The sequence below is a fragment of the Myotis nattereri genome, assembly GCF_964212035.1.
Source record: "Myotis nattereri genome assembly, chromosome: 10".
Classification (NCBI taxonomy): domain Eukaryota; kingdom Metazoa; phylum Chordata; class Mammalia; order Chiroptera; family Vespertilionidae; genus Myotis; species Myotis nattereri.
The window spans coordinates 74,507,561-74,524,875 of NC_138085.1; the positions used below are offsets into that span (position 1 = coordinate 74,507,561).

General features: G+C 60.0%; 1 protein-coding gene across 1 annotated transcript in view; it reads right to left on the bottom strand.

The window, feature by feature from the left end:
* Positions 1 to 1,002: 1,002 nt before the first annotated feature.
* KLHL29 (kelch like family member 29) overlaps positions 1,003 to 17,315 on the bottom strand; it is a 114,771-nt gene continuing 98,458 nt past the window's right edge. Inside the window, exons 5-12 of the mRNA XM_081101491.1 lie at positions 12,966 to 13,168; positions 11,522 to 11,781; positions 9,793 to 9,991; positions 9,464 to 9,646; positions 9,114 to 9,294; positions 5,789 to 5,982; positions 5,258 to 5,402; positions 1,003 to 3,059 (exon numbers count right to left, since the gene is read on the bottom strand). Coding sequence (XP_080957617.1) covers positions 2,876 to 3,059; positions 5,258 to 5,402; positions 5,789 to 5,982; positions 9,114 to 9,294; positions 9,464 to 9,646; positions 9,793 to 9,991; positions 11,522 to 11,781; positions 12,966 to 13,168 — 1,549 coding nt within the window. The 3' untranslated portion in view covers positions 1,003 to 2,875. The remainder of the gene's footprint in view (positions 3,060 to 5,257; positions 5,403 to 5,788; positions 5,983 to 9,113; positions 9,295 to 9,463; positions 9,647 to 9,792; positions 9,992 to 11,521; positions 11,782 to 12,965; positions 13,169 to 17,315) is intronic.

A 17,315-nucleotide genomic window follows, 5' to 3' on the forward strand; every position in this document is an offset into this window, starting at 1 on the left:
TTCTGAAGATGTCCTGGCAGCTACTCATTTGGCATCGCAAGGCTCGGCCAGGCGCTCTGGGCTCCCATGCTCCCCCACCCCCGCCCAGCTTTTCCAGGTTGTTTTCCGGCAAAGAGACACGAGGTCCCGAGGAGGTTTGCGGATTAAGAAATGCTGATAACCCCACCTTCTCCTCCTCAACGTCTTCCCCTGCAAGAGGGTGCGGTCCTGCCTGGTGGATTACCTGTTCACCTCGGGAAGCCTTGCATGGGCCTTCTTAGCCAAGTCCGTCTATGTGACGTGCTAGCCAACAGCCTTGGGGGTGACGGAAGACGGGGAGGCCACCGAGTCTGAATTTTACGATAGAAGCCATGCCTTGCTGTTCTTCTGGAGGAAGTATGTTGTGTTTCTTCTCAGGCTGAGGAGTTGGAGTGGCCTGGCGGCTTTGGCAGCCCCTCAATAAGGATGCCAGACACGGGGGTTAGACCAGGGGGAAGCTAACTTTGAAGTGTCTGGTTGTACTAGTACAATAGAGCACTTATGCCCGGCCGGTGTGGCTCAGTGGTTGAGCACTGACCCACGCACCAAGAGGTTGCTGGTTCTATTCCCAGTCGGGACGCATGCCCTGGTTTCAGGCTCAATCCCTGGTGGAGGTGGTGGTGGTGGTGGTGGTGGTGGGGGGGGGGGGTGTGGGAGGCAGCCAGTCGATGTTTCTCTCATATTTCTACCTCTCCCTCTCCCTCCCTCTTTAAAATCAATAAAAACATTTTTAAAAAAAGCACTGACAACTGAAGGGAGAGCCTCAGAGTCATTCCAGACTGTTTGCAAGTCCCTTTCATTTTGGCCTTTAATTGCCCTTTATTCTTGACGTCCTTCCTGCCCACGAGTCCTATCCTTTTTCCTCATCGGGGTCTGCGTGCAGGTCTGTGACGGAGCCCACGAGGCAGAAGGACCTACACTGGGCTTTCTCGTCACCGTGGCCAGGATGAAGGCACACGAAGACATGACATGGACTTCCGGGTCTAGATCTATAAATATATTTATTATAATATAACAAGAACTTAACGATAAACATATACTATGTACAATACCATTACAGAGAACCCTGTTTATATCATTCACAGAAATAGCCAGTTTTGCTCCAGTGTGATCAGTGAGGAGAGAAACGGAATTTCAGTGCCACCTGTGTTGAGTCCTGCTGACCGCTAACACCTCCTTTGGAGGCAGACGCACACCAACGCTAACGTAAGCCCTGCCCCGGGCAGTTAGAAATTTGTGCTCCAGTCCTTGGGTTCACACTTGCACCCTGTTTGACATAAATACTGTAAATGACATACAACGTATGTAGTTTTGTGCTTATTACTTTTTAAAAGAATAAATAATATTAAAAACTGCATCACGAAGCTCGGTGTCTCGTCCAAGTGGGAGCCACACCTGTCCGTGCGAGCATGAGAGCTCTGTCGTCCTCGCGGAGAGACGGGAAGCGTGGCCTGGCCTTTGCTCCTTACCAGTGGCTTTTTATTATTATTATTATTTTTTTAAATCATGAAATGCAAGTTGACTTCCCAGATATAAAAATGGTAAATGTGTATTTGGTACCAACTTCAACTAAACAGCGCAGCGGCGGCGGCGTTCTTCCTGCCCTGGCGTGGACACTGACTACCGCGTGAGGTGTGCGGGTCTGAGGACGGCCTTGGCAGGAAGGCCTTTCTCCTTTGAGCCACGTGTGGCCTCCCTCCTCGCTTCCCTGTCTCGGGTTAATATGCTGCTAGAAGATTCTGCCCACGCCCCAGGCCTCGGCTGTCATGGCTCCTCTACAAAGGCTGCCCCACCCTGAGCGCATGGTGGCAGGTGCCGTGCTATAGAGCTACGAATATAAATATCAAAAATAGTCCCCCGTGCTTTGTGGACACGTCCTCCCGACCTCCGCCCCGCAGGCCCGGGGCCTCCGCCTTCTCCCAGGAGGGACCTGGTCATTTCCTGCTAGAACAGCCTCTTTATTGGACGATGTCCCCAGGAGGCACAGCTCATAGGGGGCTGTCTGGGAGTTACTTTCTCTAAAAATAAAACGGGTGCCTCTGTGCCACCCAGGCGAGCTCCTCTCTTCTGCACGTAGAAAAACTAGAGCCCGTGCCACCCCGGCACGACCTCCTCAGAGCTCCGGAGCTCCCGCCGGCTCCCCGGCCTGGCCGCCTCCTCTCCGTACTTAAAAATAGCCTTTTGTTTATCAAGAAAATGCCTTGGAAATCTAAATACTTCATATTGGATAAGAGAAAGCTAGCACGATCATCTGGCCCTTCTGCAGCAAAAACATGGTAGAAGAACCTGGGGAGGACAGCCGCTCTCCCAAGGGTCCCTACGGCTGCCCCTGCGGCGGCTCCGGCCACGGCGGGCCCTGCTGTGATCCCGCCCGTCTGCTCTCGGCCACCTGGAGTGTAGGCTGGTTAAAAACAAAATAGGAATCAAAGTGAGAAGGACACTTTGATCTTACCCCAAGGGAGCCTGACGCCTACTATTGTTACAGGATAACTGATCTGTGGTGGTCTAGGGGTCCGGCTTGCTCTGCAGGAAGGAAAAGCAGCTGCTCTCTCCCGGTCGAAAAATATGTGAGCCTCTATTGCACCGGGCAGAGCGAGCGCCTCCGTCAGAGCAAGTCCTTCTGCGGAGCCCGAGGCCGCCTGGAAGGTGGGTCCCTGTGCCCCGAGCCAAGCCCGGGCCCCCACAGGCAGGGACGACTTCCGACAGGACATCCGATGCGGAGGATCCGAATGCCGAGCGCAGCGGGTCCCCCGGGTGTGTCTGTCGGCCTCTTGTGGGTGTTGCTGAAAACTGATCCTGTGAGGAGCACGTGCCTCACCAGACTCGTCCACGGTCTCGCGTGGCGGTCCCGCTGACGTCAGCCGCTCTGGATGTATTTCTTTATCACGACGCAGCCGTGTCTGAACACGGGGCAGGGCATGTGGGGGAGGAGGGTCCAGGTGTTGGTGGCGGGCTCGTAGGCCTCCATGTTGCCCAGCGCCGGCCCCTCGCTGCTGACGATGCCCCCCGTCGCATAGATCTTGCCGTCGAGCACCACGGCACTGCCGGGGGGAAGCGGGGAGAGTCAGCCATGGAGCTTCCACGTGGACCTGGAGACAGAGCCTCCCTCCGGTGTGTGGCCGCTGCTGCTGCCCTTTTGCAAAAGCCACACGGGACCTGGCTGCTCTCCTCTGCCCTCTGACCTCAGCTGTAGAAGGAAACATCTTTCCCCACCGCCAATCAGGACGCCATGTGGCACCCCCCTTGGTGCTGGGGGCGACACCTGCATACTGGGTGCCCAGGGCCTGCGGGTCTGACCGAAGGTGAACAGCCTCCTGTACAGGCTCTCGGCTCAGCTCAGCGCGTCTCCGCATTTCCTGATGCCCAAACCCGGCCTTCCTGCCGCTCAGATCCCGTGGGCACGTGACTCACTAGGAGGCTGCAGACAGGAGCCGGTATAACTGAGCTCGGCCTTGTGAGTGCGGTTTGCACCCTGGCCGAGGCTCAGAGTCACAGCTTCCTGCTGCGGCTCCTTAACCGAGGGGCAGGCGCGGCTGCCCACCCATGGCTGCGGCCTGGGAGCTGCTGCAGGGTTACCACGTGGTCCCGCGCCTCACTCCCTGGCTTGGTCCTGGGGCTCAGCCAGCGGTCCCTCCTGTGAGCTCCCCACGCTGTCCTGTCTGCACTTCCTCCTTTTAGCCGCCCCTCACGCAGACCCACACATCTAGCCCCGATTGCTCGCTCACTTGGGCGAATGGCCATTTCTTCTTGGCTGTCGGCTGAACAGATACCCTTTGCACGTCTCCACCCCTTTCTGAAGTTCTGAGCCTCCAACAGAGCATATCAGCCTAGACCAGTGATGGCGAACCTTCTGAGCTCGGCGTGTCAGCATTTTGAAAAACCCTAACGTAACTCTGGTGCCGTGTCACATATAGAAATGTTTTGATATTTGCAACCATACTAAAACAAAGACTTATATTTTTGATATTTATTTTATATATTTAAATGCCATTTAACAAAGAAAAATCAACCAAAAAAATGAGTTCGCGTGTCATAGGTTCGCCATCACTGGTCTAGACTCTAGACTGCTCAGCAGACACCCAAGGTCCCTCAGTTGCTCCGCCATCAGGGCCCCACACTCCTCCCCTTGGGGCACAGCTTCTCCCTGCTTCTCTTGCAAGACCCAGCTCAAACCTCCCGCAGCATTTTGTCTTTCTGCGCCCGCACTGAGTCTCAGGTGAGGTCAGGGAGCCCTCCCACAAGCCCTGCTCAAACTCCAGCTCCTTATCGGGGGGATGCAGTCGGAGCTGCCCTGCGCATGCCACCATTAGAGTGCGCGACATGAGGAGGACTGGGACCTCCGTGCTGCCAGGCACTCAGCAGTCGTCCCGTCCCACTGCCTGGTTCATGGATAGGACCTCGGGGTGGGGTGGTCCTTCCCTCTCCAAGGTCACACCACAGGCTCGCAGCAGCTTTTAGCTTTTTTGGCTATGCCGCACAAACAGCGGGCGCTGCTTAGTGCTTCATGCTGTCCACACTGAGGACGGGGGGCCACCTCTGCAGGGGCGGAGCTGTCTTCAGACGCCATCTGCTAAGGAAATGCTAGAAGGGGGTCTTGGGGCTCCTTCGTAGTCCTGGTTTCTCTTAGTCCAGGAACAAGGGGTGGAGGCGCAGGTCTGTGTCTCACTGCCCAGGGGAGTTGGTTTTCCTGGGCCACGGGGCCAGGACGACTGGGAACCAAGCCACACACTGACCTCTCCCATGTTGTCCTGGGGGCGGGGGGGCTGGTTCGTGTGTGTCTCTGCCCAGGCAGCTTTGAGACTCCGGGTGCCACTTGCTGGGCCCGGCTCCAAAGGGCCACCAGGATCATGGCACCATCAGCACCCCCAAGAGCTGCTTGTCCCCGGTAGGGCTTGGTGCAGCTCTGGCCTGGCGCTGCCTCTGTCTGCGATGGGCAGGTGGTCCTGGGGGAAAGCTGACCTGCAGCCCCACCCTCCCCCCGACCCAGAGAAGGGTGGCCTGGAGGGACCCGGGCAGGTCCCCGTAGGAAGCCCTTCATTTCCGGCTTGGAGATGGGGCTTCACACTCTGCTGGGGCACCAATGCCCACACCTGTGTTTGTCGGGGCGCTGCTCTGGGCCCGGGACTCCCTTTGGTCAATGAATGGAGGTCAGGCATCGCGCTCAAACCTCTTTTACTATCCTGCCCCCTCCCCCCTCCCCTCCTCCTTCCCACCTCGGCCGAACCGCCCGCCTGCTCACCTGCAGAACTGGCGAGAGTGGTTCATGTTGGGGCCCGCCTTTATGTTCCCTTTCTCCGGGTCGTAGATGGTGGTGGCTCTGGCGTACGCCCCACCCAGGATGAACACGAAGCCGTTGAGGGTGACGGCGGGCGCGTACTTGTTATCTGTGGGGAGAGCAGGCCAGGCAGGTCAGGGCGATGCTCTGGCCTTCTCTCCCCTTTTCTTCCCCAGGGAACCCCCCAGGAGAAGGGAGCTGGAAAGGCCCCGTGTCACTGACCGGCCTCCGGACACGGCCCAGGGCCAGGAGGCACCTGCACATGGAATAGCTTGCCCTGGGTCCAGGGGGTGGGATCCGCAGCTGCACGTGGGCTGGGGTTCGTCTCCCCCTCCCACCCCTGGGCTGGGGTTCGCCTGCCCCTCCCGCCCCTGGCCTTGGGTTCACGGGAGCATTGGGCTGAGCCCGCCCTCTGGGCCTGGGCTATTGAGACCCAATGAAAGGATGAGGTGGGGACGCTGCACTGCCCTGGGCCGAGGAGACGCTGGTTCTCACCGATCATGGGGGACTCGATGAAGCTCCACGTGTTGGTCTGCGGGACGAAAGACTGGAGGACGCCCGCGGCGCGGCCCGCCTCGTTCACGCCGCCGAACACGTAGATCTTGCCGCCGCAGACGGTGGCTGCTGCAGAGTGCACGGCCTTGGGTAGCGGGGCCACGGCCTCCCACTGGTTGGTGATGGTGTCATACCTGCCGAGAGAGGAGAAAACGACCCCAGGGTCAGAGTGGGCCTGGTGCGGGGCAGGGGCCACACGGAGGCAGCAGATAGCGGGCGCACCACCATCTGCTTCCTGCCCTGGGCACCCCTGGCACAGCCCGAGCTCAGACAGCTCGGGGCCCTCGGAGGAGTCACTCAAGGCCATCGGGGGGCTGGCCTTCCTCCCAACCTGAGGAGTGAGGACCAGACAGGGGGACGTGAGAACAGGAAGCAGCGGACAGGAAGAGGGGAATTGGGCCTGAGCAGACCGGGCAGGGAACTGGGATCTTTCAGGTCTTTCTTCCTGGGCCCAGGTCTCAGCGTCCGTGCCGTGTTCCTCGTGCGCTGACCTCACCAGCACTCGCTCCAGACCGCCCAGCGCTGGCCCGTCCACACTGCTGGCTGCTTTTCCATGTGCCCGGGACCCAGGGCGGACCCCGCTGCGGGCTCGCTGCTCCGCTCTCGGGGCCCCAGCACCTCTCTCCTGGGAGCACCCTGGGCCCACTTGTTCCCATGCACCTCCTTGGAGCATGAGCCGTAACCCGGTCACAGCTCAGTGACCCCGGAAGACAGCCCCTGGCTCTGGGAGGGGGACGAGGGGGCCACTGTGGTACATCCAGCTCTGGGCTTGTGCAGACTCAGCATCTGAGAAGAGGCGGAGGTCCTGACAGGGCAGCAGGGCTGGGCTGAATTAGCCCCAGCTGAAGATGTGCTAATAGGTGATGCAGTAAGTGTCTTCTTGTCAGAAGTTCAGGTGTCTGTTTTTTAAGCCAGGATGGCAGAGATCCAAAGAGCTCTTGAGAAGGGGCTGGAGTCAGTCGGGGATTGTGTGGCTTTCGGTATAAAGGCACGTTCGGCCAAGTGCAACTCTCCCTAGAGCTTGGTAATCCAGGTGGCTGATTGCCAAGCCACAGCCCCTTGAGGATATGCTAATGACATGCAAATGACCCCGAGGAGTGCGGGGCTCCACTATGCTATCATTTATTCAGTAACCACAGCTCTGTGATATATGGCTATAAAATATTAGACCCAGTGATGTATGTAATGATATCATACATATTTGCCTATTGTACTATTGTTTTAATCTATAAGTGCATAATCTTGCTCTATTCCTGTAATACAGCAATGTAATCCTATATAATAAAAGCTTAATATGCTAAGTGTCTGGTCGTCCGGTGGGCCATTCAACCAATCAAAGCATAATATACTAATGATATGCTAAAGGCTGCTCAACTGCTCACTATGAAATGTATTGACCACCAGGGGGCTGACAGTTGACTGGTCGACCAGTCGTTATGACGTGCACTGGCCACCAGGGGGGCAGATGCTCAACACAGGGGGAGCGCTGCTCAGCCGGAAGCCAGGCTCATGGCTGGCGAGTGCAGCGGCAGTGGTGAGGACCTCTCCCGCCTCCGTGGCAGCGCTAAGGATGTCTGACTGCCGTCAGTCGGACATCCCCCGAGGGCTCCAAGACTGCAAGAGGGTGCAGACCAGGCTGAGAGATCCCCCTGAGTGCACGAACTTCACGCACTGGGCCTCTAGTATAATTATAATGCACCATATATCGCATTCATTATCAATATAAGAGCAATTTGTACCATTAGTGCTTCCTGGCTGGGGAACAAACCACCCAGCTTCTCATCATTGCCACCATGTGCCACAGCACTTAACTTGCCCAAAGGGCTCAGCTCTGCCCCTTGGGAACCCTGCACCCTCCCCCTCACTTGCACTCACACCACCCAAGGGTCTTCAAGTCTGCGTCCAATCCTACAAGGCCAGCTGGCAGACCCAGGTGGCTGACAAAGGGCACCCTGTTGTCCTGGGCTGCTCCACCTGGGTGCCAGGGTGTCTGGTCCCTCTGTGCCCACCCCCGGGGGAAGCCGGGAGAGCCTGTTCCCAGGTCGGGGAGAATGGCTCCTGGGCCCAAGGGCAGTGGGACGTATCCGCCTCCTGGTGTATTTGATCCTCAAACAAATCCCTGTATTTATCAACAAGTGTAAGTTTGCAAAATGAGTACTCAACGTCTTAGGAGATTAAAAATAGCTGACAGCAGCAAGCGGGATGACAGCTCTAGCTCAGTTTACTCCTACCTAGAAAATGTCTCCGCTTCATGCGCTTATTACTGGATGACAAACGAGTGGAAGCCGGGCTTCTGGGAGGCCTGGGCGTGGTGGCCGTGCCGTGGGCCCGCCGAAGGCTGTCAGCATCGGCGCTGGCCCGGGGTCCACGGCAGGATCAGCATCTCATCATCACACGGGGATTCCCCGTGATCTCCGAGTCAATATGACAATTAAATGCTGCTTCCGAGCCAACGCTGGGCTCCACGTGGGGGAGTTAAACGCCCATAGTGAGCACACCCGGCCCGTCTCTCTGAAACCATCTTTGCTGGAACATTTGTCAAGTGTCCAATTAGCCAGCGAGGGAAAGGTACACACTGAGGGGTAAGTGTGGCTCCCTGGGCAAAAGATCGTCACGCGAGGATATCTGCTTTCGGTGGCAGCTGGTGACGTGGGTGGGGGTGCAGGGAGGCCGTGGGAAAGGGCTCCGGGGATCTTGGCTGTGTCCTGGGCTGGAACTTGGGGCCAGCTCAGCCTAACTGATCACTCTCTGGGGCATCTGTTTTCCTAAAAGCAGGACTGCCCCAAAGGCGTGTCAGAAGCGCATTTCCTGGTCTGTGCAGGATGGAGGGAGAAAGGGGGCTCCCAGGTGTGTAACCCCACACTCGGCGGGGACACAGAGGCACAGCCATCGGAAGGGCACACATTTGGGCCAAGGGTTCCTGCTTCCCCTTAAATTCTAGCGAGTCCAGTCCCAGTGCCTTCCCGCCAGCTCAGCCCCGCCTGTGCCTCCCACCCCTGGTCTCAGGCCTCCCACTTATCTGCCACCAGGAGGGGCTGTTGGCACAAGAGTGTCCCATGTCAGCGGCCGGCAGCTGTGGGCCTTCTACCTCCCCTGCCCAGTCCTCTCACTCTGCTGTGTTCGAAGAGCCTGGGCATCGCCTTACAAAGTCCAGGCTCTAGTGGCTCGGGGGGTGGGTGTTGGGAAGAAGGAGCAGCGAGATTTTAGCTTTTGGTGAAGTTCAGAGGATGCCCCCCACCCCCTGTTGTGACCGTGGCCCCATCACCTCTCCACGTGGTCCACGTTGCCGGCCACGCCGAGCCCCCCGAGGGTGTAAATCTTCCCATCGTAGACCAGGCTGTTGTGCCGACAGCGGGGGACCGTCATTCTGGACACGAGGTTCCAGTTGTCGAGCAGGGACATGTAGCACCAGACGTCGGCCAGCGTCACCCCTGACTCCATCCCACCTGCAGAGCGGGGAGGTCCGGGGGGGCGGGGTGAGGAGGGCCCGCGCCAGGCAGCCCCGCTCAGGTCAGGAGGAGGCTTTGCCCTCCCGGCCCGGCCGTCCTCAGCCCTGCTGTGCGGGAAGGCGGCCCTGGAAGCCCAGGCCCATCCCCAGCCGCCCGAGGGCCTCACCTGAGAGGTAGATGTTGTCCCCGGCACTCACTACGCTGAAGAACTCGCGGTCGTAGAAAGGCAGTGAGGCCAAGGGGTACCACTTGTTGTTCTGTGGGTTCCAGCAGGTGACGGCCACCAGTGAGCGCTGAGTCATCCCCACCATCTGACGGCCCCCAACCAAGACGATGACTTCCGCCACCCCTGCCGGGACACAGACGGACACACTCGGGACCCTCCCCCGCCACCTCCCACACTCGCAGCATCTGCACCCAGTGCCTCTCTGGGGGACCACCCGGAGTCAGGCCCACCCCAGGACACCTGGGGGCTGGGGGCACGCCCCCCAATACCTGCGGAGAGGCGGGGCCGGGTTCGGGGCGTCTGCATCTCCTGGCGGGCGTGGGGGAGCATGTGGTAGCGCTTGGCTTCGTTGACCAGGTCCCGACACGCTTCCGACGACTTGATCAGCTCCTCGTTGTCAACCACGTTGAGCAGGTAGCTGGGGTGGATGAAGGGGAGGCGCACCACCGCCAGGAGCTCCGCTGCGTACTGGGGCGGGGGACACGGGGTCTGCTCAGACCGTGCAGCGGGCCAGCCCCGCGCGTGTCCTGGGACTGCACGCCGGGGGGTTCAGCCTGTGTCTGGCTGGGAGGACAGCCCCTCGCTCACCTGCCTCGGCACAGAGAGAAGGCAGCCCCCAGCCCTGGCCAGTGTGCTCAGTGGATAGAGCGCCGGCCTGTGAACTGAAAGGTCCCGGGTTCGATTCCGGTCAAGGGCATGGACTTCGGTTGCAGGCTTGATCCCTGGCCCTGGTCGGGCCTCATGTGGGAGGAAACCGATCGATGTGTCTCTCTCACGTCAACGTTTTTCTCTCTGTCCCTCCCCCTCCCTTCCACTCTCTCTAAGAATCACCGGAAAAATATCCTCGGGTGAGAACAACAATAAAAAAAGGCAGCTCCCAGCAGCTGGGGGGCGGCGAGAGGATGGAACGGGGGGTTGGGGGAGTCTGGCTGACGGCAGCTGAGCCTGGGAAGGACCGTCCATCTGTCTCGGCAGCACCTCGCTCCCACCTCCACCCCAGCATGGGCCTCTGCTCCAGGCCAGGCTGCAGGGGCTGAGATGGACGGCCCGACCCTCAGAGAGGTGTGCATGGGGCAGGCACCCAGCAGAGGTGGGAGGGCCCAGGGAAGCTGGTGGCCATCAGCTTTGGAAAGGAGATGATGACTGACAAGCTTGCTAATCACAACCGTCAGAACCTGCGTCTCCCCAACACCAACAGCCAAACCCCTTTAGGGCGTCCATGGCCTCAGACTGGCGCCTGGACCTGCCACTGTGCGGAGGCTGCAGGGTGGGAATGAATCTGGAGGAGACTGGAGGCAGGACCCCTCAGGGGTGACTGGGCATCCTGGAGGCTAGGGAGGCCTTGGTCGGGGAGAGAGGGAGGGAGGAGGCACGGGACGCCGTGTGTGAGCAGGTGGCTGTGGCACTGTGCAGCGACATGAGCTCCCAGGGGTCCTCCCATGTGGGAACCAAGCAGCTCCATTCTGAGGGGCCTCCAGCGGGGCTTTCGGGCCCCGAGATCCTGCTGGGATGTGCTTGGTGTCCTGGGACTCAGGCGCCCCTGGGACCCTGCCCCCTTTCCTCCTGCCTGGCCCTGGCCCTGATTGCTCCAGCTGCCCGCTCCCAGGGCCTCGCTTCCTGGGTCCTGTGTGCGGTGGTTGCCCTCCACCTTCCCAGGAACCAGAGCATGGGTGCTCCTCCCGCTGGTCTGAGCTCAGGGGAGCGCCGGGTGCCCTGGCTCGGGCACACTTCTCCCCGAAGGGCCCTGACGTTGTCCCCCGGATCCCGTGGTCTCTTGGTCAGCTTGGGTCTCCTGCCAGTGGAATGCCAGCCCTGGAAAACCACGGGACTGGTTCTGCATCTCTCACTCCTCCCTTCGCCCGTCTGCTGCCCCCGGAGCAGTTCCAGCCTCCCTGTGGCTCAGCCTCCCTGTGGCCGGGCCCACGGCCTCCTCTACCTTCCTGCCTCCTTGCCCAGGTGCCCGAGCGGGGCTGGGCTGGAAGGAGGGGCGGGCCTCACCTGTGCGCGGGACGCAGGGTCCTTCTTGATCCACTTGATGACGGTCTCGTACACCAGCTCCTCGGCCTTGGTGTTGAGGCTGTCGTTGGAGATGTAGGCGATGAAGTCGTCCTTGGCGATGCCGAGAATCTCCTCCTGGGCCGCCACCTCGGGGAAGATCTGCAGCGCGAAGGCCTTGGCCATGTGGTAGAGCTCGCTGCACTGCATGGCCTCCGCCATGGCCAGCACCCCCAGGCAGTTGCTGGCCGTCAGCTGCTTCTCTGGGGACGAGAACACGTGACCACTGACCATGGGGCCCTGGATGGGAGCTATCTATGCCCGCTGCCTGTCCCTCTGGGTCCTTCTCTGAGCCCATGGCCTTGGGACCTGCCTCCAGCATCCAGGGTCCCCATGAGCCCACTTCCTGTGTCCATGTCCGGGGTTTCCCTCTGCCCCGCCTCCCGCTGACTGTCCCAGGCCCTCCCTCTGCTCCTGCGGGTTCCAGCAGAGGACTGTGAGGTGCGGAGCTTCCTCACTGTCTGTGGGCCACAGGGCAGGGGGTGGGGGTCACACTAGAGGCCTATGGTGTCTCCCGTCAGTGTGAAGGGTGTGCCTGGGGTCACACACTCCTACTTCAGAGTCATGGGAGCAGTAACACCCCATCTATGCCACCCACCATCGCCCACAGCCCTCAGTCCACCCTGCCGACCTGTAGACCTGGGCTCAGCCTGGTCACTCCCCCGAGACCCCACTGACGGTTATTCTAGCCTAGAAATGTCTGGGTCCCAGGACGCCCGTACTTTTGAGAGCCTAACTCTGAGGCTGTGGTTCCTGGCCCTTCTAGATTGCTCTATCCCCCTCCCCCCACCCACCCATGGCCTCCTGTCTCTAGGCTCAGCCCCTAGTTCTCTGGCTGCACTCAACACTCAGGCCACGGATTCTGGTGATCAACCCTACCCCACCCTCACCCTGCTCTCCCCGAAGCCAGGCAGCTCCAAGCTGTAGAATAAGTGTGTTCTCCGGCTGGGGGTCCCTGACACTCAGATCCCCAGCCCGGACAGCAGGTCTGCGTGTCCAAGGGACAGCCCACATAGACCTGTGTGGCCACCTGGTGTGGTGCAGGTATTACACGCGGTAGAGGAATATAAAATGTGTGGCTCCTTGTTCCGTGTTTAGAGGCCAGGGCTGGGAGGCCAGGGCCCAGGCTCCCCATGAACAAACCATCACATGACCCCCATGGCTCCATTTGTCCTCACAAAGCTGCCTGGGCCTGGGAGAGCGATGCAGAGGTGCCCTCTGTCCATGCTGGTGAGCAGAAAAGGCCTTTGCATACAGGGGCCCGAATTATCATCTTAAAACTGCACCTGCAGGGGGTGCACACACAGCCCTCCCCCCAAAACCCTTGCTGTTTTGAATTTCCTCCCACCACCCCTATTTCCCCAGGTGACAGGCGCTCCCGGCTCACCCAGGAAGGACACGCAAACTCTGCAGAAGGTGTGGAACTGGAACTTGCTGGCCGCCTCCAGCAGCGTCTTGGCGTTGGCCGAGTCGATGACCAGGGAGCCCGTGTACACGAACTCCAGCAGCAGCTCCAGGACGTCCGCCTGCAGGTCGGACAGGACGAGCTCCAGCTTCTCCCGGCCGCTCTGGCTGCCGTCTTGCACCGACCTAGGCACAGAGACCAGGTGTCCTTACCTGCCGCCCGCGGCCTCGGCCGCTCCTCACAGGGCTAGGGCTCCCTGCATGCCTCGGTCACGCCCTTCACTTTAGGGACACGGCAGGGACACACCTGAACCTAACGACCTCACGCGGGATCTGAAAGAGAAGAGTCTGACCAGAGACGCCCAAAAAGAACAGAAAGCCCTGCTTATCACTACTCGGCATGTCCATGCACAAAAAGATGCAAATCAAAAAGCATGAGCTGAGGATGGGGACGAGGACCAGGACTGGCCGCAAAGGGAAACAATACGGTTCGGCCCCGCTGCTGGCCCGGCGTCTCCGCCAACACGGCCAGCAGGCCCCGGGCCTGGGCCCCGTCTGCCTCCGACGGGAGATTCTCCAGCGTGACCGAGGCTCCCCACGGGCTGCGCTCACAGCCCCTCCGGAGACGTCCTTGAACACCCCGAGACTGAGGGCCCCACGTTGCCCCGGACACTGACTCCAACCCCACCTCTTTCCAAAAGCATATTGTTTCCTTTTAGGCACGAGGAGGAAGCCCTTCATGACATTGCTTTGAAACTGAGGACGAGACGAGACAGACGGACAGAATGGTTAGAGCTGGGAGGAGGGGAGGGGGGACAACCAAGGACTTCCGCCACAGACAGCCAGCAGCCATGACCTGGGACCTGGCCCGGGGCGGGGCCCTCCTGCCACATGGAACACGGGGTCAGAGGTCAGAGTGGCCTGCGTGTAGAGTGTGCATCGGGCTTGTGAACTGGGGGGAGCGGGGGAGGGACACAAATATATAAGTATGTTTATATCTGGTGTCTACAGGAATACAAAAACCATTGCAAAGGCCTGGCAGCCGCACCCTAAAGCTGGACCTGGAAGGAAACAGATAAGATGAAGCAAAAGTCACAGCAGTACAGGAAGAAAGACACCCGAGCAGCGAGTCAGGAGGCAGGTTTCTCAGAGGCGATCGGCTTGGCACCCATCTCAGCCACCCTGGCCAGCCCCACCTCTCACCGAGCCTAGTTCTGCCTGGGCTGGGTTCAGCCACGGTCCTGGGAAATGACCTACCCCCCCGCCCCGACTCCTGACGCGGCCAGGGGCCAAGATCTCCTGCCTGGTCCCCTGGGTGCCCTGTGGCTGGCAGTAGGGTATGGAGTGTCCAGCAAGCGAGCAGGCTGGCCCCAGAGAGGCCTCCTCCTGTTGGCAGGGAGCTCGGGGACCTGGGTGCCGCGGTGCTGTCACTGACGGGCACAGCCTTGATCTCTCTGGCCCTCAGGCTCCTCTTCTGCAAAACAAGAGGCTGAACCGGGTGAGGTCTAGAGTCCCATGGGGAACACCCTTCCCGCGAGACCGCTCTACCCGCAGTGCCTGAAATGCCTGCGTCAGAGAACTCTCTCTGGGTGGGCGCTGGCCACCCAGGGCCATGAAAGCACAGATATGGCCTGGCAGGGCAGGGGCAGCTGCTACCGGCTGCCTGAGCAAGTGTCCATCCCCACAGAATGGCTCACCACAGGGGCCTGCAGCCCCGGCAGCTGAGAGGGGAAGGTGTGCTACACAGAGTCTGAGCAGAGCCCGTTCTCAAACCCACAGGTATACGGTGTGTGCGATTTCGAAAGTGACAACCACCTAGCCTTCTGCTGTGGGGATGGATGTCCATGTCAGCGTGGCGTGGTTAAGTATAAAAATAGTTCCTATGTGATCGCTCGAAACCACAGAAATCCGGAAGACCCCAGGTCATCTGGTCAACCTCTTGCTCTAAGTCTTTGCTGCCTCTGCCTTCATTCCTACACGCACCTGTCTGGCCTGTCCTCCTCATGCCCTTGGTGCTCGCGGAGGTGACCCTGGGCCACAGCCAGGGCCAGGCCGACGAGGCCACAGTAGGGCTGCTCCCCATCTCCCAAGGCCCCAGCCATTGTGTCTTCTCCTCTGGCCAGTCCTCCTGCCTATGAGTCCTCAGTGGAGGAGCTCAAACTCAGTGACCTGCTGAGGTGGGACTTCAGGATGCACACATGCACATGCACACACACACACACACACACACACACCTATGTACACGCATATGCACGCACTGACATGTGGTCCTGAGAACCCCAAGATCACCTGTGAGGAGGGGTGTTGAGCAGATGGAAGGTCAGTGGAGCCTGTGGCTGCAAGTGAGCGATGGGTGTAATGGGACCAGCAGGCTTCCCTCATGGGGAGATGCTGGTCTTGCCCAGAGTCTGAGCCAGGGAGAGGGCTGGGACAGGTGGTGCCTGCATGGCTGGGGAGCACAGGGATTGCATGGAGGCACACGGATGTCCACCATCACAGGTGCTGTCCAGGATTGGAGAACACTGCTGTCCCTAGGGCCTACAGCTGTGGCTCTGCTCCTCCAGGCACCCGGTGGGGGGCGCCCCTGGAGAAGAGGGGGCCACTGGGCAAAGGATCTTTGGGGAGTGGCTGGAGGCCCCTGGGACCCGATGCCAGACACGGGCATTCCACTCAGCCACCCCCAAGCCCTGGCCCACCAAGCCCTGGCCCACCCACGGTGACTTGGGGATGGCCTGGCTCGCCTCATCCTGCCAGCCTCTGAGATGTGTGAGTCCCTCCTTTTGGTATCTGGTTTTCCAGACACACCTGTCTATTCCACCAGGAAAGAGGCAGGCTGCCACCCACAAACGCCCCGCTGCACCGGGAAGGAGAGGAGAGGCGTCCGGCTTGGCTATGGCGTTGAAGTCTAGCGGGTGCCCCTACGTCCAGGATCTGTGCCACTCAGGTCCTGCCAGCTTCCCCTGGGGAGGGAGACGGACAGGAACCAGAGCCTGTGCACGGGGCTTGTGAAATCAACTAGTCCATCCACTTTCATTCCATAGGAACAGAGACCATATAGTTCAAGGTGTCACTGCTCTGTGGTTGGGAGGCAGAGGGCCAGGTCCCTGTCCTACTGGTGTGATGAGGCATCTCTTCCCCGAGGCTGCGCACTTCCTCCCTCTGGACCCGGGGAGCGTGTTGGGAAGTGCTGGCAGGGAGGGTCTCTGTCACGGGGACTCGGATGGGGCTGCAGAGGGAGCTGAGGCAGGGCCAGGGGCTCAGCACAGGCTCTGAGCTTCCCGGCGGCCTCCTGTGCTCTTCTTCACACGGCCTCACTCCAGAGGACTCAGCCCCCTCGCGGGGCGGGAGGGAGTGCCTGTGACGTAGGTACCTGTCCCAGGTGGGTGTGCCTACCTCGGCAAGATCTTGTGGCCAGTTACAAGTGTTTCTAATAGATGTGCGTGCGCGCACACATACGCACTCACTCACATGTACTCTGCATCCCTATCTCCTGCACGCCTATCCACAGTGCCAGCCCTGAGATTTCACTGTCCTTCCTCACAGATTAGCAGGAGCTCTGGAGTCAGACCTCTATTTGAATCCCAGATCTAACGGCTACACAACTTCTCTGGGCCTCAGTTTCTCCATCTGCAGAATGGGGATACGCATGGCACCTGCTTCTCAGGTTAGTGGGAGGATTTCCAGGATGACATGCGGCACCTCGACAAGCCTCCTGTGGGCTGGTCTTGCCCTCATCGGAGGAAGAAGACGATGATGGAACTAAATAAGGGAAGGCCCGGGGAAAAGAGCTGCGGCAGCTTCACCAAAGGTCTGAACATGTGAAGGAAGATCATGTGGACCAAGTCGGGGTCGGCCTGGAGCCTGGGCCTGGAGGATAGGGGCTCCGGGCAGCTGAGCGGAAGGGGAACTGGCCGCTGGTCGGGAGAGGCTGCTCTGAGACCCGCCCTCCGCCTCCCAGTCTGAATAGCATCTTCACAAACACAAATCTGACCATGACACCCCCAGGCCGGAAACAGCCCTGTGACCTGGCTCCTGCCCCCTCGCCCCTGCATAGGCCTCATCCCCTCCACGCTCACCTCACACTTGGCATCGCAGCTGCAGTGAGTCCCCTGCTGACCTGGGCCTCACACTCGCTCCTCTCCCGTCGGCCCCACTGTCTGCCTGGCCATTAATCCCATTCTTGGTTCAAAACCCACGCGGATGCCCCTCTCCCCCAGAACGAGCACCGGGCTGCGAGCCTCTGCACCTCCCCGTCTGCGCCACCTGCTCTGCCACCCAGCTGCTCTACAGTGTCTCCCGCCAGAGCCTGGGCTCCCGGACGGCACGGCCCGTC